At 47.7% G+C, this 21,412-nt stretch overlaps 1 protein-coding gene across 1 annotated transcript in view; it reads right to left on the bottom strand.

The window, feature by feature from the left end:
• GABBR2 (gamma-aminobutyric acid type B receptor subunit 2) overlaps positions 1–21,412 on the bottom strand; it is a 351,811-nt gene that overhangs the window by 133,187 nt on the left and 197,212 nt on the right. The window contains exons 6-7 of the mRNA XM_087419415.1: positions 20,744–20,944; positions 7,312–7,548 (exon numbers count right to left, since the gene is read on the bottom strand). Of these exons, the coding sequence (XP_087275541.1) occupies positions 7,312–7,548; positions 20,744–20,944 (438 nt within the window). The remainder of the gene's footprint in view (positions 1–7,311; positions 7,549–20,743; positions 20,945–21,412) is intronic.

Genomic DNA, 21,412 nt, shown 5'->3' with positions numbered 1-21,412 from the left:
GGACGGGGGATCCGGTGCAAGCAATTTATTAAGGACGTGTTCTCAGGAGAAACCTGTAAGGAGAGAGGAGAAGGGAAGAGGCCAAGTTCGGATGCGGTTTCAGGGGACGCTAGTCTCCGCCTAATTCTGCAGGGAGCTCTGGAGGGCGAATCACCCTGGTGTGGTACTACCAAACCAGCCAGTCATTGCTGCAGAGCGCTGGGCTGGGGTGCAGGTCCCAGGCCTCCAGGCCAGGAGGCTCCAATCAGCCAAGGTGTGAGCCATGAGCAGGGGCACCTGCACAGCCGGCGGACGGGCACACCTAACCAGCCCCCAAAAGGCACTCCAGCAGATCTGGCCCGGGCACCAACAGCATTCACTGCGGTTCGTTTTGTGTATGAAGCTGAGGGGTGATTCTCAGGGCCCCTGGGGCTCGAGTGGCTCGGAGCTGGACTAAAGGCAGAAGCAGAAGGGAGGTCTGTGAGCAGATGCCTCCACCTGTAGGATAACATCAAATCCCTAGAGGCCACGGCAGCAGGTGGAGAACTTGAACGTGTTCCTCTTACAGGCAGGGTGTACTCTGTTCTGTTTTAATGTTAAACCATCACAACCTTAATATAAGTTAACAGATTTGATTACTGTTGAGAGAATTAAGTGAGATAATATATCTGAAATAGACTGGCAGTGAGTAGGTATAGAATGATTGTTTGCTGGACTTGATTCTGAATATTGCTTGATTAGACCCACATAAACTCTGTTTTTGAAAAGTCATCCTAATAGCAGTAATAATAATGATAATAGTAATCACAATGATGCAGTTATTGGGTGGCAACTACTGTTGTTATTTCTCACAACAATCTTATAAAGTAGGTTGATTCCCCTCTACTCCAGAAATGAGGAAACCAAGGCACAGAGCAGTAAATAACTTCCCTGAGGTCACACAGCTCTAAGTGGTGAACTGTGACCTCCTTTTGCCTGACTTTTCAAAGTTGCATTTCCTGTTATGGTTCATCACTGCCATGCCCCGGGCAATGGTGGATTTTATCTGAGTTTGAGGGTGAGCCTGTTAGCCAGGGAACAAAGGGAGAGAGACTAGGTTCTCAAATCAGCTCCCACGTTAGGTTTGTATATGAAGCAATTCCACAGCAACTATCTGGGTCTGGGATGGGGTGGGGACAAGTGGGGTACAGAGAAAGTTCTGGAAGGATTTGCTGTTGATCCTGGGCAACAGCCAAGAAAGGCTCACGAAAGGGGGACCTCAGAATAGGAAAGCCTGAGTGGTGTTAGAGCCAGCAAGAGGCCACTGGGACAAGCCCCGTTTTCTAGGACATGCTGTAGACACATCCCACTTGGACCGTTGCAGAGCTTCTGACAAGTTCTCTAGTGATCGCCTCGAGTTAAGAATTGAGACACAGGCAGAATCCTAACTGTCTAGGGGATGGAGTCATGACTGGTAGAATGACCAGCCCCAAAGGGGTCAAGTCTTGGACTGGTGGAGTTTTCTCCACTTCTGGTGGAGTTCCTAGGCCTCTGTTTCTTATCTCACTCAAATTCAACCTAAAAAAAATCTATAGGCTAAATGATGATATCAAATATAAGGCACAAATGGGGGGCTGGCGGGGAGCCTGAAGGTTGGCTTCTGTATTGGAGAATAAAACCAGGACCCCAAAAGATCAGACAGGAGAGATGGGGCAACACTAACAAAATGACGTGTGTGTGTGTGTGTGTGTGTGTGTGTAAAGTTTTCCAGTGGGGCAAGGCAACAGTGGGTGTGAAATAAACAGGGCTTCAGCCAACAGTGCGGTATCCTGGGACAAGGAACTCATTGGCTCCCTCTAACCACCTGCTCCCAAGTGCCTGGAGTAATTGCAATGCCAACCAAACTGAGTTTACCCTATGATATCCTCTTTGCAGGTAACACGTTGGCAGGGGGAGGAGAGCAGCAATATTTGTCTTAGTAGAGACCAATTTTTAAAATCTTGCATAAAAACTTGAAATTTAAGGACACACTGGTGAAGGCTGGATTCCTGTTCACCAGCAACAAAAGCAAATAGATCAATAAACTCTACAAATCCCCATCTGCTGGTCGTCCTCACCTTCCAAGTGAGATCAATTAGAGATAAGAGCCATCAGGTTCAGGTGACAGGCCTGAACCCGAGGCTGCCTGCCTCTCCTGACAGATGTTAAATTGAGATGTGCAGACCCACAGCTGGTTGAGAGAGGCCGAGAAGAAGATGAAGAATGTGTCTATTATTTGGAGGGACTCACGGGTCACCCTCTCTGCAGCCGTGATGGCTTCTACATTAGGGGCACCCACGGCGAGTGAGGAGGCAATCACAGGAAATAGTGTAGCAAGAACAGGCCCTCTTCTCACATCAAAGACATTCTTCAGGAGCTTCTGTCAATTTCTCTATGGTCAAATGCTCTTGGAAGCCTCATAGCCCCACCCAAACCTGGGCTACTTATCCTCAGTAACTTTCTGGGAACAATATTACATGTATTACATTTTCACAATAGGGTACAATGAGATTCTATTAATTTAGCCTCTGTCATAGGCACCACAAAGTAAATGTGGTATCATTTTAAAAGACAAACCAGAAGAAACATTTACTAAAGGGGTATATATACTGCTGGTTAAGCCATCATCTCTTAGTCTGACATACCCGAAGGATTTGTCCACCTTGAGATCTGGGACGTCATCCTTGTTTTAGGGAAGAATTAAAAAATGATCACCCAGGCCGGCCCAGTGGTGCAGCGGTTAAATTCACGCATGCGCTCCACTTCAGCGGCCTGGGGTTCGCTGGTCCGGATCCTGGCGGGGGGACCTATTCAACGCTCATCAAGCCATGCTGTGGCAGTGTCCCATATAGAAGAACTAGAAGGACCTATAACTAGGATATACAACAATGTGCTGAGGCTTTGGGGAGAAAAAGGAAAAAGAGGAAGATTGGCAACAAATGTTAGCTCAGGGCCAATCTTTGAAAAAAAAAAAAAGATCACCTCCCCCCCCCAAAAAATTAAGGCTTTGATTTTTACCTGGACACTTAGCACACGTTCCCAAGCCTGTTTTGAAGGGTTACAGATATAAGCTTGTCGACAAATTTAGTGCATCTTCGGTAGAAGAGTGTAACTGGAGGTGTCTGCTAAGCCACAGTATGTCGCAATGAGTGCAGGGTATGGGGAGCCTGCATTGCATCCTCCCCCTCCCCAGGACCTGGCACAGGATGAGAACCCTCAGCCCAGGCACCTTGCAATTATCACTCATGCAGGTTTGCTTATTGAACTGCGGGAAAATCGAGGTCAGCTGCCCGGTCTTTACTTCCCTAAGCAGAATGGAGTCCTCTCTCCAAGGGCCTTGGGCAGACCTAGGATAGTGCCCAGCAATTATTCCTCTACTTGTCTATCTCCCCTACTGAGTGGGGAGCTTGAGGGAGGGCCCACACGTTATTCCTCTCTATGCTCCCAGTTCCCAGCACTCAGCACAGGCTCTACTGAAGGAGTGAATGAATGTACAAACAAATACATCTCTGACAGGCTTAAAATAAAAAAGGGTGCATGAATGTGTGTGTGTGTGTGCGCATGCACAGGCACATCCGCAGAGCCCCGAGCAATTCTCAAGGTTGCTATTTGAGAATCAGCAGGACTGTGAATTCAATAATGTGAATTCTTTGGCCCTACCGCAAAGTTCTGAGACGGGGCTGGGAAATCTGCATTTTTCACGAAGCTCCCTGGGAGATTTTCATACAATTAGAAGTTTAGGAATCATTGCCCTAGGCGAACCCCGCTGAGCTGGGATTCTCAGAACACTCTGGGCTTTTGAGACCTAAATAGCCAATTCTAGCCTGAGTTTCTGGTCACACATTTGGCAGAAGCGGGGTTTCCAGGTGGGGAAGCATTGTGAGATTTGCAGACCGTAGAGAGGTAATAATAGTGCCAAAAATCAGAACCGTTCACTCAGGGAGTCAGAGGTGGGCAGGACCCCCAGACCATAGGTGTGCAGGTGGGAACACAGAATCCCATTTCCCAGTGTTCTCTGAGAAGGGTAGCTGGGAGCAGAGCCCCTAAGAAGATAAAACAGAGCTGGGCCCCACACTAAGCCAGATTCCTGATCTGGGATGTGTGGAAGAAATCTCTTCTTCAACACGCCAACCAGCAGCCACGGGCCCAGCTCCTAGCTGAGACTGTGCATACTGAATCAATTGAAATTGAGTCACGGATATAATTAATTTAATGTGCTTAAATGATTTTCCATATAGTAAACATGCTGAATGAGGATGACCCAGAATCAAGTGTGCCTGCGAGTGGAAAAATGGATACCATGTGTGCTGTATAATGAAAACCCTTCAGCAAATAGAACATGCTTCCATTTATTTACACCTCCTGTTCCTCTCCTTTCTAACTCGTTATTAATCGCTGAACTTGGCCTTCTGTGGTCTCCTTGGACCACAGACATACTTTTTATTTTGTCAGAAGACATCCTTTTTTCCTCTGATCAGAAGAAAATTTTAATGAAAACTGTCTATAATCCAGTGACAAGCACATATTAATATGCGACAAACGGGATGAAGAGGAAGGGGAGGAAAGTGCAGAACTGTTTCACTATTGCAATCTCTTTCTCAACTAAAAGATCAGGGAGCCGGGGCTGAGTGTGGTGGGAGTTGGGCCAATCTGAGCTACTCTCCCTCCAGGTGACTTTGAAAGCTCCCTCCCTGGACCTCGGATACTCATCTACAACAGCAGGGGGTTGAATCTCAGGATTTTTGAGACCGCTTTCAGTTCTGACATTCACTGAATTACACAAACCAGAGCAAGCCTAAATATGTATCAAGGAATTTCCCATTAAAACGAAACTCATCTTCAAGCCGTGTAAAGCGTCTTATCTAATTGCTCATCAAGTAAGGATTATGTGTTATTTGGCTTAGATGAAAGAGCACTTAGGAGTTATAAATTATCGCCAACTGAGATACATCAGGCATCTAGGCAAAACGCCAAGTTCTAGGATTATGAGAGGCGGCGGAAGGCTTCCTAGATTCTGTAGCTCTCTACCAGCCGTTTCACCTGGGGGTACTGTGACTTCATTGGATTAAATAAGAAACAAAGCGTGGAAAGATGACCTGAATAAGTGTACCCTCGTTCCGAGACAGCTCTGCCACAACACCACCAGTGGGACCCCAGGCGCATCCCAGCCCTCTGAGGGCTCAGTCTGTGAATTTGTGCCAGGAAGAGAAAGGACTTCCGAGGTGTCGGGTGCTCTCTGGAGCCTTCCTGAGCGAGGGGTCTCAGGGGCTGCAGCAGGATGGGGAAGGCTGAAAGGCAGGGCTCGGGACTCCTCCTCCATTCAGCTGGGAAGCCCCTCTTTCATCTGTGTTATATACCAGGCACCAGGTGAGTTCTCAGGATAAACAAAAACATTTTGAAACCACTGGTCTCAGTGGTTCCTGGTCACAGGAAAGCTGTTCAAGTTTCCAGTCTGAATCTAGGCTGTGCTGTAAACACCCTTTGCTGATAACTATACGGAGCCTTTACTTCTGAACTGTGGGAGGAGTTGCTCAGAGCCTTCAGGTTGAGTGGCTCTACTCAGGGATTTTGGAAATCGACTTCTTTTTAGCAAACCTTAGGGGCTCCCCACCGCCTAGTGGTTCTCAAACTCTAGCATGCGTTAGAATCACCTGGAGGGTTTGTTAAACCACAGCAACTGAGCCCCAATCCCGGAGACTCTTATTCCGTGGGTCTGGTGTGGGGCACTTCTAGTCAGCTCCTAGGAGACACTGCTGCTGCTGGTCAAGGCGCACCTGGAGAATCGCTGGCCTGTTGGATAAAGGCCAGCCTCCTTAGCTTGTTCCTTCAGAACTGGGCGCCAACTTACCGTCACGGCCTCATCATCCTCCTTTCCAATATTCATGACAAAGTAACCGTCACCCCCCACACACAGGCGTCTCTCTCTTGCTCACCACGCTCCATCTGGCCAGACTGCCAGCCCCTCTCTGCATATCTAAGGCACAGCTGAAATGCTGCCTCTTCCAAAAAAGCCTTCCCTGACTTCTTCACCAAAGGTGACAGAAATCCCTCTGGGCTCACACAGTTTCTCCTATGGTGTCGAGCACTTTTAAGCTCTTATGGTCATTTGTGTCCAGGTCTCGCCCCGCATCTGGACCACAGGATCCGGACAGGGAGCCCATCTTACTCACCTCGGCGTCCACACCGATGTGTACACCCCTAGCACTTGCATGAGCCCTGGCCTACCAGACCAACGCTGCAAGCCCAAGCCCACGAACAGGAATACGCACGTTTAAGAACGCACCAATCAACTCATCTACTCTCCTAACACCTCGAGACAGACCGATTCTATAAATGACTAAATTAGAACACAGGACAGCACTTTAGCCATTTCAACCCGTTCATCAGGCAAATTTTCCGCATCTTCTGGGAGCAGAGTCCGTGACAAACACATCATCACGAGACATAAGTAACTATGACTTGTGTCCATTACCAGAAGGCAGTGTAATGCAGCTGTTGAGAGCTAGACCCTGGTTCAAACCCCAGCTCCACCTCGGATCAGCTGTAGGACTTAAATGCTCCCAACTCCAGGCTCCTCGCCTTCAATGGGGATAATAACACGCCTACTCCCTAGGATGGCGTATGGATGCAGTGAGACCATTATTAACAATAACAACCACCAGCATTTATGGAGTGCCTGCGATGTGCCTGGCATGGGCATATGTTATTGAGTCACATCTACATAAAGTTCTTAGCACAGTCTCTAGCACATAATAAGCATTCAAGAAATATTAGCCGTTATTATCATTGCTGATTTTCCCAACTTCCATGCAAGACATATATCATTATGTCCATGTACCAGGTGAGAAACTTGAGGCTCAGAGCAAGTAGCTCACTCAACAAATATTAGCAGTTTTTACTTTGTAACGGCTAATCTTTATAACTACCTCATGGGGTAGGTATGATTCCCATTTTGGGGAATGAAAACTCTGTGGTTTGAAGAAGTAACTTGGAAGTCAAGGCCCAGGATTTGAACCCGACTTTGGGTCCAGAGCTCCTGCTGGCCCGCCCCACCCCACCACCTGGTGAATTCCACCTGCTCTGTGCGCCGTCAGCTCACTATGCCCTTCCTAATCCACGAGTTACAGAGAGTGTTTTCCCAACGTGGCAGAGAGCATCGCTGCCCCTGCCCCGTGTCATCAGCCCCGCAATCCTACGGCCCACAGGGAATTATTGCAATGGTCTGAGTATCAGAGGGCGTGTGACACGGCCCCTCTTGCCCTGTACATCTCCAAGGGGCACCAAGGAAAGCAGAGCCGGGGGCCGGGGACTGACCGTGACCCCGAAGAAGTTGGTCTCGTTCATGGCGTTGAGGATGATCCTGCCCAGCGTGTGGTCCGTGTAGTTGAAGTCCTGGATCCGCTGGTGCCGGCTGCTGGCGTGCAGTGTCTCCATGGCCCGCTGCAGTGTCTTGGCGATGACCCAGATGCCGTCGTAGGCGTACCCGTGGAACTTGCTGGGCCCCACGCCCGACCGCTTGTTGTTGTACTCCCTCTCATACTGCTGTGGAGTCTGGAAAACAGGGGGCGAGGGGGCGCCAAGTTACAGCCGGTGAGGACATCAGGCACATGGTGCTGAGAGCCGACACTCTCCACCACCTACTGCGAGCCAGGCACGGTGCTAGGCTCTTTATGTGCATTATCTCATTTGATCCTCACAACAGCCTCATACGGTGGGTTCTCTCATTGGCCCCATTTTACAGATGAGGAAACTGACTCAGGGAAGTTGACTTGCCTGGGGCCACACAGCTAGTGAGTGGCAGGGTGAGATTTGAACCCTGGCTGTCTGGCAAGGCTAGGGTAAAGGAACAATGCACCCCACCCAGGCCTCCCACTGTGTTTGCAGGGCCTGGGGCTAGAGCACCAGTGGAGGCCCACAGACCATATGTCTAAATATTTAAGTTATAGACAAGCAAACAAACTGTTCAAGGAAATATTTTCTGTCTCCCATCATAATAAATATACCTTCCTAATGATCTGGAAGGCCAAGTTTGAATTCAGAATTCTGGGGCTCCTCAGAGCTTCAGGCTGGACTCAGCAGCACAGGGGGCTGGCCTTGCTCCGTGGGCCACCCCTGCGGCCCAGCCAAGCTCCGTCCGCACCTCCTCCCCCTCCCAGCATCAGTAGTCCCTTGACCGCCCCAGAGGTGCGGTTCACCCTCCAGAGGCCTGGCGGGCTACAGGACCCCTGGCCCTGGAGGCAGCTCCGGCCACATGGGCAGGGGATGCAGGGCCGGGCGAGGAGGCAGGGGTGAAGGCTCCGGGTGGGCATGTCCCGTGGATTCTGAGCCCCGTGGGGCCTGAGAGGCCCTCTTAGAGCACGGGGCCCAGCGCAGGTCCAGGGGCCCAGGCTTCAGGGCTGTTCTGACCCTGCGCTGTTCCGCCTGCTCCTTCCTCCTCCACAACACAGCAGGGTCTGTGAATAACTCGGCATAAAAAAAGAATTTTTTCTCCCACTGAACTGAATTTCATGAAAGAATTTCATTGGTGATATTAACATTCTAATGAAACCGCCTTTTTACTCCAGTCCCTGAGGCTTACACATGCAAATGAACGCCACCCCGGGGGAACCCGTCATCCTCAGCCCCTCCACAGGCCTTCTCTCAAATCCCTTCTGAACTCCTCTGCCAGAAACGTCATCAGAGCCCACGGCTTAGTCTTTGGAAAAACCCTCCCTGGGGACAATCACACACTGACTCCTTGTCAGTTTATATTGGGAAAGGCCTTTAGAGACGGTCACACATGTCCCCTCCACCTGCAGCCTGAGGCACAGAGACTTGCCCAAGGTCACACAGCTTGCGTGTGTGTGCAGGTGTGTGTGTGTGCACATTCATGTGTGTAGCTAGACTGGTCCCCTTCCATCTCTGCTACTTCTCTCATTTTTGACTTTTGAGGGCATAATTGCTTTTGGAAAAACCACCCCAAGGGGCCGGCCCTGTGGCACAGCGGTTAATTTTGTGCGCTCTGCTTTGGCGGCCTGGGGTTGGCCTGTTCGGATCCTGGGCGCAGACCTACTCACCGCTCATCAAGCCACGCTGAGGCGCCCTCCCACTTAGAAGAGCTACAACTCTACAACTGTGATACACAACTATGTACTGGGGCTTTGGAGAGAAAAGAGAAAAAGAGGAAGATTGGCAACAGATGTTAGTGCAGGGCCAATCTTCCTCAAAAAAAGAAAGAAAGAAAGAAAGAATACTTCAGTTGTGTTGTCCATTATAGGAGAAGTACACAGATTTAAGAAATAAAAACCCAAAAAACCCACCCCAAGTTGTTTGGGCCAGGTCTAGTGCCCAAGAAACGTGGTGGAGCTGAGCCAGCTGGGTGGTCCCTGGCTGGAGCCCGAATGAGACCCTTGCCTTTGGCTCAAGGCGTCAGCAGAGCAGGGTCGCTCACGCAGGTGCCTGGGGACAGCCCAAGTCCCTCCAGGCGTGGGCCCTGCAGGCGAGGAACGCCACCTGACCAAATGTGAATGCCGGTGTCCCAACAACAAATCCACCTCCTTCTTCGTTGTTTCTGCTCCTATTGGATGACTCAGGGTTTATCCCTGTGTATCCTCAGAAATGCATCGTGTCCAGCCATCACATTCTGTTCATCACTTGAAATACACAGCAGACCAAGGGTTCTTCAAGGAGACGGCACCGTCTCCAGCCCGGCTCAGCCCCCGAGCCCCTCTTCACCATTCATCACACCCTCCACCCTCCGGGCTCATCCTTCTCCATTCCGCTCCTCCTGGGGGCGCAGGAAACGCTCCATTACGAGGCTCTCTCTTCCTTGGTCCTTCAATCACATCGTTTGTTCGCACCCCTGGGCTTTTGCACTAGCTGTTTCCTCTGCCGGAAAGCTTCCTCCCCAGCTCTTTGCGTGCTATTCTCAGCACTCAAATGTCAACACTTGTCACTTCTCAGGGACGGCTTCTCTGACCCACCCTTTCTAAACCCCCTCTCTCAGCCATTCTCTATCCACCAGTTTTATCTTCTTTATTGCACTTTCCACGTCCTGCAGTTTTCCTACCTATGCGTTTACTTGTTTGTTGTCTGTTGTGTCCCATCACCCCCATCTGAAAAACGAGGAGGTTGAACAAGCTGATCTAGACGTTTCCTCCTGGGGACAGAGGCAGGAGCCTGGCATGGTGGTGAGGACACGGGATTTGGAAGCCGGCAGACCTGCCCTCCAGCCCCAGCTCTGTGGTATGCTGACTGTGACCTGGGGCGGGGTCCCGTTTGCTCCAGGTCTCCTCAGCCTCCCTTGCGGGGGGCTGTGAGGGGGCAATGAGAGGAAGTGTGCAAAACGCCCAGCCCGGTGGCCAGGACGTGGTGGATGCCTCACGAATGCCAGCCACTGCTATTAACAGGAAAGGTGGGTTCTTCAACCTGGCCACCCAGCACAGCTGCCAGCCTAGGAGGCCCTGAAGACCCCGAGACTGGGCTGAGACCTGCTGACACAGGTCAACGTCCTCCCATGCGTGAACATCCTACTTTTACTTCCTTAACTAATTTCCAATTATGGTACACTTAGTTTGTTTCTAATTTTTCCCAATTACAGAACTGCAAAAAGCATCCTTGTATCTAAATTTTCTGAACATACACTGCTAATTATTTTTTCAGAATAAATTCCCAGAAGTATAACTGCTGAGGCAAAGGGTATAAAAAACTTAAAACACTATTCACATATATATAGGATCAAATTTTTCTCCCCAAATATGAAAAGTTAAAATCCCACTGTGTATGAATGTACCCATTTCCCAGCATCTGTGACAACAATAGGTATTTTAATTTTAAAAATCACTGTCAGTTTGTTAAGAAAATAAGTATATCTCCTTTTAATTTTAATTTGCATTTCTCTGATTAATGATTAGAATGAGCTCCTTTCAAATAGTGATGGGCAATTTTTATTTCTTTGGTGCATTTCCTCCTTATACCATATTGCTATGGTGATAGCTACACCTTTTAATGTTTTGTTTTAATGCATCCTTGCTATTTTTCCATCTTTTACTCTTTGGATCTATTTTCTTTGATTTTTAACTACAATTTCGGTCTATGGGTAAATTCAGCTATTGGCTATTTTAAAAGTATTAAAAATTACTTGAATGTGTATTTCTCTAATTAATTGCTTTAGGCATAAAAGGAATGAGGCCCCTTTGGACTGCCCCCTCCCCCACCTTACATTTTGCTTCTAGAGCTTTCTCTGACCCACGCAAAGCACCCAAGAGCTTGTGGTGTCTGTCTTTGAGTACTATTTGTTCAACCTAATGATCACATTCAGAGGACATTTCTAGACCTCTTCCCCATCCAGAACATGCCACTGGGGCATCCTTCAAGGTTTCTGCCACCCTCCTAAAGTTGGGGTCCAGCCCTGAGACGGACATTCCCAATGTGGTCTCACCAGAAAGTAAATGAGTGAGATTTTTAAATTTCCTTGATATAGTTTATTGGGGTTATTTTTTTGTGTGGACAATAGGGGGACCAAGATCATTGTTTCTTCAATTTGACCTTGGGGCCAACGTAGCCTCTGTATATACTTTTCATACATGTACTTGTATCTTTCCTATCTAAAAACTGTTCTTCATCCAGGGGACAAGGGGCAGGAGATGAGGGGAGAACACTGCAAATATGGTCGTTTACCTCATTTCTGTGGGCAGAGTCCTTGGAACAGGACACAAGTGTAGCTAAGCCCTGAAAGGTGACCACATTCTCACTGTCTTTGCAAACACTGCGTTGAAGTCATTGCTACCACATTACATCCCAGGCCATTCATCACTTCCCAGGTGAAGCCAGCACCAATCTCCCTTGGGCAAAACAACGACAGCAGGAAGAAACAGTCTCCCAATTGTCTGAGAAAAAGTGATAGTTGTTCTTAAAGCAGGCCTCCAATTATTCAGGGCAGAAGAATTTCTCCTATTGTAAAGCTGACACCAAAAGCTGATTAATTACTCATTCTCTGAGGTCAAGTTTATCATGAGATGCTCAAGTTTCTGAGAAGATAACTTTATACAGATAGTCCCAATTACCGACAGGTTGCGCTCCAGCCTATTTTCGAAAGGCAGTTGTTGGAACTTGGAACATATTTTCCCACAGAAACCATGTTATAAATAGTGGTTAGGTTTCCAGGCTAGCCCACACAAGCTTGCTAACCCACAAAGTGACTAAACCTTATGGGTCTGTCTTTCCAACAGAACCAAGCGGAGTCCTGCTTTCTGGGAGAGGGGAGCATCATGGACAGAAGAGAAGAGAAAGAGAAGGACAAGTCCTCTTCCACATCTCCAACGGCCACCCCAGAGTGGCAAAACTGGCAGAGTTTCTCGCTAGCATCCTTGCAGGATGCTGGAATCACAGAGTCTAATTTGGATGGTACAATAGGGGATATTTAGTCTATTGGTTCCGACACTCCAGTTTGTACATCATCTGGGGAGCTTGTTAAAAATGCAGATGCCAAGAGGGCTGGCCTGGGGTGTAGTGGTTAAGTTCATGTGCCCTGCTTCAGCAGCCTGGGGTTCGCAGGTTCGGATCCCGGGCATGGACCTACACACCACTCATCAAGCCGTGCTGTGGCGGCATCCCACATACAAAATAGAGGAAGATTGGCACAGATGTTAGCTCAGGGACCATCTTCCTCACCCCCCTGCCACACACACACAAATACAGATGCCAGGGCCCTACATGTTGACTCAGTGCGTCTGTGAGATAATTTAGGCATCTGTATGTTTAAAATCTTCTAAGATTTCAAGAATACACGAATTGGTTACCACTGATTAAGTCTCTCCTAGAGTCTGATTATTGGATCTTCTCAATAGCAACTTCCAGATGTCTGTTGGGCCCTTCTGAGCCTCCTCCAGTGTTGGGAAGCTCATTCTCTCTTCAGGCAGCACCTTCCGCTTATGGGACGCCTGATGTCTAGGACTCTAGTCTTCCAGGTGCAGACTTTACATCCATCTCCCTGTAACTTGTATTCAGCGTGTTACATCTTCCTGTGGGGTCGCAAGCAACGTGTCTGCTCCCTCTTGTGCACAACAGCCCCTCAAAGAGCTGAAGAAGTGCCGTGCTTACCGTGTCCCCATGTGCTGTTCTCCACCTTTTCAGCAAAACAGTTTCAGTTCAGACTTCTACTCTGACTATGATGAAATGGCTTATATCACACCAGAGCTCCCCTGAAGAACATTCAGAAAAGCAGAATAAAATACAAAAATAGTTATTCAAAGGCATCAGAAAGCAACCAGGACATCTAGGACTTGAGGAGCCAGGATTTTGGAGAGAAGAGAAATGCGTTGAGATGAGTGCAGCATTCGTTGCTGTTTCTCCTGAGGCATCTGGGATGTGTCAGTAGGAAGGCTGGTTGCAGAAGCAGAAAGCACTGGATCAGAGTCTTCGGCAGTCCCACAGGGAGAGGGGAAGACAAGCAGCTGTATTTCAGGCTACCAGGGCAGTGAGGCCTGCAGGGCCAAGGTCTCAGAGGAAGAGGAACTACAGAAAATTGAGCCCAGAGTTCAGACTGGCATTTGCACTTGAAATATTTGGTGATGACTAAGCTGCATACAGCAAGAGGCTGAGAAGCCAAGCAGAAGGCAGTGGCTGGGGGCTAAGAGCACAAGCAGAAGTGTCTGGGGTCTCACAATACCAGGAAGAGGAAAGCCGGGATCCAGGGCCAGCCAACACCCCAGATGTCAGCTGAGAACCCTGAGAGACAAACGCCAGGAAAAAGGCAAGCCTAAACAGACCAGGCCTTACAAAAATGAAAACCAAGCCTGGAATCATCTCAGTTCTTGACTGGATTAAGGTGATCTGCCTCTAGTCTAGCTGCCTGCTTGAAGAGAAAGTCTTCTCTGAGGAAAGACAACACCATCTGTAGCCTCTACAGCTTTTCATATCCAGGTCAATTAATCCAATTTACCAGGTGTACTAGGAGACAGAACCACATAATAAAAAGAAGGAAGGAAGGAAGGAAAGAGGAAAAACAGGCCATAGAAACAGACCCACAGGTGATCCAAATCTTGACGTTATTAGACATGGGCTTTAAAACAGCAAGGTTTATATGTTCAAGAAAATAGATTAAAAGATACAGAATATCACCAGAGAGCTGGAAGCTATGAAAGAAAACAAAAGAACAAAATATTCTAAAAATCAAAAATCAAACTCTAAAAATCAAAACTAGAATAACCAAAATTAAGAATTCAACAGATAAATCAAGTAACATATTCTACAAAGCACAAAGCAGATTAGTGAACTGGAAGAAAAGCTAGTGGTAAATATTCAGACTGAAGCACAGGGAGGACAAAAGGATAGTAAATAAGAAATGAACACAAGATATACATGGAATATGTTGAAAATGTATAGATATGTATAATTGGTGTCCTGGAATGTGAGGAAAGAGAGATTAGGCAGAAGCAATATCTAAAGGGATCTTATCCTCGAATTTCCCCACACAACACTCCACAGATTGATGAAGTTCTATAAAGGTCTGTGAACTTCAATCAAGATAAACTCAAAGAAAACCTCACTTCAGCACAGCATAGGAAAACTGCTGAAGACCAACGCAAAGACAAATTCAAAAGCAGCTACAGAGAAAAAAAAAGATGCATTACCTTCAAAAGAGCAACAGCAAGTCTGACAGCTGAGGAGCCAGAAGACACCCAAGTGACATCTTAAAGAGCTGAAAGAAAGTAACTGTCCATCTAGAATTCTACAGCAAGTTACCACATCTCTTCAAATTAGGGTGAAAGGAAGGAAACTTCAGACAACCAGAAACTGAGAGAATCTGTTTCCAGCAAACCCACAGTAAAAGAAAGGCTAAGAGGAGTTCTTCAGGCAGAAAGAAACGATCAGAAACAGAACAGACAGGCAGGGAGGAACGAAAAGTAGTGGAAAATGTAAATATGCAGGTAGATCTAAATGAAAAGTTACATCAAAGCCAAGAACATCCACGAGAATCTTAAAGAAGAAGAACAGAGGGGAGGGGCTCACCCTACCGGGTATCAGGTCTTATCCTAAAGCTTGAGTTACTTAAGACAGTATGGTCTCAGTTAAAGGACAGGTAAAGAGACCAATGGAAGAGAACAGAAAGTCCAGAAACGGATCCACTGCATATACAGTCATTTATGACAAAGGTGACACTGTGGCATGGGGGGTGGGGGGAATGATGGATTTTTCAATAAACGGTCCTGAATCAGTTGGTTATCCATAGGAAAAAAAATTAATCTTGATCTTACATCAGACCATACATAAAATCAATTCCATGTGGATTCTATATCTACATGTGAAAGTTCAAATAAAAGTTCTAAAAGATAAGATAGGAAAATATCCTCATGAGCTTGGGTGGGCAAAGAGGCCCGAACAGGACACAAGTATACTAATCACAAAGAAGACTGATAAATGGGACCACGTGAAAATTCAGAATTTCTGTGCATCAAATACATCATTCATTAAGAGAGTGAAAGATAAGGTACAGAATGAGAGACGATATAAGTAATACATATGACTGTCCAAGGATTCATATCCAGAATATAAAAAGAAGTTCTACAAATCAGTGAGAAACAGGCTGAGAATCCAGGTGGAAAAATGGACAAAATACTCGACTAGGCAATTTACAAAAGAGGCTATCAAAATGGCCAATAAAGATGTGAAAAGATGCCCAAGTGCATTAGTCATCAGGGAAATGCAGGTTAAAACTAAAATGAGATGCCACTACACACCCACTAGACTGGCTAAAATTAAAAAGCTGACAACACCAAATGTTGGTGAGCATGTGAACCAATCAGAACCCTCACTCCCTGCTGGTGGGTGTGTACACTGGTACAACCACTTTAGAAATCTGTTTGGCAGTGTCTACTAAAGCTGAACAGATGCACACCTTATGACTCAGAGATTCCACCCCTAAGTCTGTTCCCAATAGTAATTTGCACATACATTCACCAAAATACATCAAATACTTAGAAATAAATCAAACGAAATATGTGCAAGAATTCCACACTGAAAATTACAAAATGTTCTGAGAGAAATTTAAAAAGACCTAAGTAAATGCAGGGATATACAAAATTCATGGATTGGAAGACTCTATACTATTAAGACATCAATTTTTCCTAAATCAATCTACAGATTCAGTAAAATCCGAATAATGAACCAGAGCAGATTTGTGTGTATGGGTGTGTAAATTGACTCACTGCTCCCTTCTCCTGCCCCCGAGGCTGCTGTGATGAGGAAGGAAGAGAACTACCATTTGTCAAGCAACTATTGTGTGTTTGGCACTCTGCAAGATAGTTTCCTCTGTATTACCTCATCTAATCCTTATAAATCTGTAAAAGAGTTCTTGTTACCCCAGTATTATAGATGAGAAACAATTTCAGAAAAGTCAAATGACTTGTCCAATGTCACTGTATCACTATTGATTAGGTTCAGCTGTATATAACAGAAAAAAAATTATCAGTGACTTCAATGAGATAGTTTATATTTCTTTCTTTTATAAAAGATGTCCACGGGTAGGCAGTGTAGGGCTGCTATGGCAGCTCCACAGTGTAATTAGGGACCCAGGCTCCTATTTTAATGCTCCACTATCCTAGAACAAAGTTTGTTTCTCAAGGTCACCTCTTAATCCACGATGGCTGTTAGGGCTCCAGCCATCCCACCCATATTCCAGCCAACACAAAGGAGAAGGAAAAAGAAAGGCAAGCTCTCCTCTTAAAGGAGCCTTTCAGAAGTCCCATATAACACTTTTACTTATATCTCATTGGCTAGACTTAGAATCCTGGCCATATCTAGTTACATGGGAGGCTGGGAAATGTCCATTTTCAGCTGGGTGGCAACAAACCTAGTCAAAAGCCAGAGTTGTGTTGCTGAGGTGGACGGGGGGTTATGGATGTTGGTATAGACAATTCACTGTCTTCCAGAGTCACCAGTCGGGAAGTAGTGGGGCCGAGATTCAAATCTAGCCAGAGCCCTTACTGCTTACGACCTTCCAGAGGCCACCAGACCTTCCTCCCAAGCCCACGTACCTCTGCCACACCGCCTGTCTCCAGGGGAGTGAGCCTCTAGAGAAGCAGAAGGGAGTGGGAGCTGTGTGGGGAGAGTGGGGGCAAGGCAGCGCCGCCGTGAAGCTCGGCTCCCGGGGAGCTCTCCTGCTTTTCCACGGCGCCTTCCCTTCCTCCTCTCCAGGGCCCAGAGCTTCCCTAAAAGCTCACATTCTTTGTCACGAGCTCCCATGGCAGTGACAATGAGATGGGTGCAGCTTTGCATGGGCCATTGGCTCTAAGCTGAGGACTCACTGGATTTGTGTTTCCTCCAATTCTGCCGTGTTGAATAAACAGTCGCGGGTGGTCGCAGAAGCTTCTTGCCAGAGAACATTACAAAACTCTTCCAAAGAACAAGCCCGTGCCTTTGATGGAGGGTTGGGGCCACCTCTGAGGTCCCACTGATTCCAGGGTTCTGTGAACATCTCCATCTGGTGCTGTGGCCCAGCTCTGTGTCTCAGCGGGGGAACCGTAAGGGGAAGAATGTTCTTGTAGGAGAGGCTGAGCCGTCACCGGGACACCTGGCCAGAACTGTGAATGCTCCAATGGAAACAGACCCAACAGGACTTTGAAAAGTGAGAGCCGGCCCTGGAAATCACCAGTGTCAACAGGGGCACTCTGGGGGAGTGGTGATGAGGAACCTCAACGGGGAGAAAGAGCCGGACTCTAGAGCCAGAGCAGGTGCCCTGAGGCTGTCCCCGGGAGGTTCCGGCAGACGGAGCTCTGACTGCGCTCAGGGAAGCACGAAGGCCTGCACTCGTCCCGTCATTGGAAACTCCAATGGGAAGGGGCTGATGGACATGCTCTGGAGGGGGACCATGACCTTGTTATTCCTCCTGCCAAAAATCTCCTGGGTGCCACTGAGCGAGCTGGGGACAGCTTGACTCTGGAGACAGGCGTATGCAAGAGGGAACCTCGGAGAACGCATTACAAGAGGGGCCACCGTTCCACCCGATGCTGCGACTTTCTCTACCAGGAGTGACCTTTATCCTGGGGATTCCAGCCCTTAACGTTACAACCACATCAAACAGCTTGCTGTAATAAGCAACACCATGTTTACAGAGTTAGAGAACTCAGCTGTGCAAGGACCCCAGGAGTTACTGGCCCAAATGTCCCCTTTTCAGCTGAGGAAAGTGAGGCCCGGGGAGGGAGAGTGACCAGCCGAGGTCCAGATTCATCGGTGGGAAGGCCAGGACTAGGACCAGATCTAGCACAAACAGGAACGCTTTACCAACTCCGGGCCCCCCGCCCTGGGGAGAGAGCATTGAACAAGGGCGAGTGTGGAGGACGGGCTGGCACGGGACGGGCTTGGCAAATACAACCTGTGCGGGGCCAGGACCAAGGGGAGGTGAGCCGGGTGCTCTTCTCTGGGCAAAATTGAAGAGGAAGCCTTTCTCTTTATTTAAAATTTTGATATTTTGTTCATCATGGATTTTTTTTGCATTAATTTTGAATTAAAAAATATTGCAGTAACATTTTTTTTTATCTTGATTACTGAGGTTTTTGGCACCCCCTTAAATTTTGCCCTTAGTCCTGGCCCTAGGCCCATGAGTTACATCTGGAGGAGCGGGCTGTTTCCTATGGACAAGGGATGCCTCCGGGGATGCGGTCACTGCCCACGGGAGCTGTGTGGGCCCGGAGGCCCCTGCGGGAAACCAAGGGAGAAGTAGTGAGCCCTCTGCTACTGGAGGGATCTGAGACTGGTGGGAGGGATCTGAGTCTAGGTGGTCTCTAGGAAAGCCTCAGACCCTCGGATTCCAAGAGGCAAAGAGGCTGCAGGTGTCCCCGTGTAACTTCAATCATCTCGTAACCTGGGGAGAATGTAAGAGATACTGCCTCCTGCCTCACAGACTGCGGGGAGGGACTGGGTCTGCCGGAATTTCAGAAGCCGCCCCCAGCCGGGCGCCGGGCTCTGCTCCGATGGCACTGCTCCATCCTGGGGGGCCCAGGAGAGGGTCGCCCTCACTGCGGGGTGAAGTGAGCAGTCCCAGAAACAGCCGCCAGGTGTCCCATTCATGGGCACAGCAATCTGGGGGTGAAGTCAGCCTCCAGACAAAAAAATTAAAAATTAAAAAGGAAAGTCAGTGACCTGGGAGATGTTATAAAGTCAAAACATTTCCTTCCAAAAAACACTGCAAAAATGATCGTCCCAAAATGCATTCCTGGGCACGGCTCACGTCCGTGCGTGGCTCGCCCTCCCTGGGGAACATCCATGCTCCTCAGAATGACATTCGAGGCCCTCCTCATGGCGTCCCCCGGCCCTCTTCTCACCCCCACCCATCGTCACAGATCTGGTGTGTAACCGTCTACACCTTTGGTCCTCCTTAAGTCTCTCGGTTGAACTATCGCTGTCTGCTTGCACGCTGTGCTTTCCTCAGGTTTCGTATTTTCCTCCAATTTGATACTATATTTAGATTACAGTATAGGCTATCCCTGGACCAAGTATCTTCTAATAAACTGCAAATTTTGACACTTTAAGAAATAACACTTACTGAAATCAAATGAGTTGTTTCTGCTCATTATTCAGCATCTCAAAAAACTTTTTATATACGCATTAATTTTCCTATGAAAATATTTCTTCCAACAGTTTCTAACTCACGCATTTTTCCAGGATCTCTCAGGTGCCAGTATGATCTACAGAGCTGTTTACAAAAAGTGTCCTAATGATTTGCCATTTTTTTGACAAGTCAATAAGTCATTCTTGTAAAGTTGGCTCTGATTGAGATTAAATAAGGGATAAAAATTATACATATATATATTACTTTGCTACGAAGTTTATTCTTTAAGTGAAATTGGGGTTGGGTGGAGACTAACAATCTGAGCTTAGGGAAGACAAGAATCATGTGCTCCGCTGTACCAAATTCTGGTTGGTGGGCAGAACTGAGTGACGGCTATTCCCATCTCCCGGTGGCTCTCATCCCTGACTCTTGGTGATGCTGACACTGACAGAGAATGGGGTGCCTTTGAAATACTTTTACGTGTGCCCTATTAGCTGGTTCTCTCACAGCCCTATGAGATAGCAGGGCAGGGCTAGTCACCCCTAGTGGGGACACGCGGAGGCCCGAGGACTTAAGCCCGCTGCCAAGGTCCTGCCCCAGGCTATGACAGCACTGTGGTGCCAGGCGCCATGCTAGCCACACAGCACGGCCATCAGTCCTCCTTCTAACCCCAGAGGAGGATATTTTTACCACCACTCTACAGACGAGAAACCAGCGGCTGGGAGACCCCGAGCTCAAGGTCACACAACTGGTAAGTGGTTAAACGGGGTTTGAGCCAGTCTAGCTGGTCTACAGCACAGGTTTCCAAGTCTACTTGAGGCATCTTTCCTCTCCTTCAGGCTGACAGGAGAATCAGCGAGACTGAGAAAGGACATTGCAGGTCAGAGGGGCATGGGGCGAACCCTGGCCGAGCCTGAAGGCAGCGCCTGTAGTTGGTGCTACAATAGTCGCGACTCTGTCCCTTATGTGTACACTGTCTTACGTGCTTACAAGGAACCTTACCTCATCTGAGTCCCACAGTTCCCTAGAGGGGCATGCAGTGGAGGGCTGGCTGTCCCCATTTAACAGATAAATGAGGCTCAGAGAAGTCAAGTGATTTGCTCAAAGTCACACAGCAAAGGCCAGAACAAGACCCGAACTGTTTTTGCCCACATCATCAGACGAGATGATCCAAGGAGATGGGCCAGGGGGCTGAAATGGGCAGACCCAGGCACTGACCTTTCCCGAGATGGTCTTGATCTGCTTGGAGCTCAGGGGCTCAAAGTCCACGCCAATGTAGCCCTCCATGGCAGCAAGCAGATTCTTCCGGAAACAACGGGATGAGTTGGCTTCTGTGTGCACCTGCTCCCACCAGGAAGGTTCATACCAGCCTGGGATGATCCACTGATATTTGCTTCCATACATGTTCTCCTCGTATGCCTGCAACAGACAGGTTGATTGTGAAGGCACCAAGAGACAAACATTTGTTCAAAGCTTTGTGCCCTGTGAGAGACGTGGAGGGGACTCAGACTCCCTCTTACCACAGGATTTATTAATTTTTCTCTCACTTGCTTGGTTGGTCTCCTCATTATCTCTCAAGGGATCCAAGGAAGTTTATGGGAAATGCACAATAAAATAAACACTGAATAAAAATTAAAACATAAGGGTCTGGGAAAATGTAAATTATATGTTTATCAGAGGTAAAGAGACCAGAACATAGACAAGTCAACCAAAGGTCTCAACACTATACATAATAAGCTGTATATTTCACCATGAACTTCCCAGCAGCCCAAGAGAAAAGGGCAACAAGATTATATTTGCCTAGCTCTCATTTTCATTAAGGAGAAAACATACCAGTTCTTCAGGGAAACAAAATGTTTTTTAGGCTTTAATCCTTTAAAAAATGCC

This window comes from Ceratotherium simum, chromosome 29, assembly GCF_057802395.1.
Source record: "Ceratotherium simum simum isolate JZ-2026a chromosome 29, ASM5780239v1, whole genome shotgun sequence".
Classification (NCBI taxonomy): Eukaryota; Metazoa; Chordata; class Mammalia; order Perissodactyla; family Rhinocerotidae; genus Ceratotherium; species Ceratotherium simum.
Note: the sequence above shows the minus strand (reverse complement) of the source record. Positions and strands in the feature narration are given on the sequence as shown.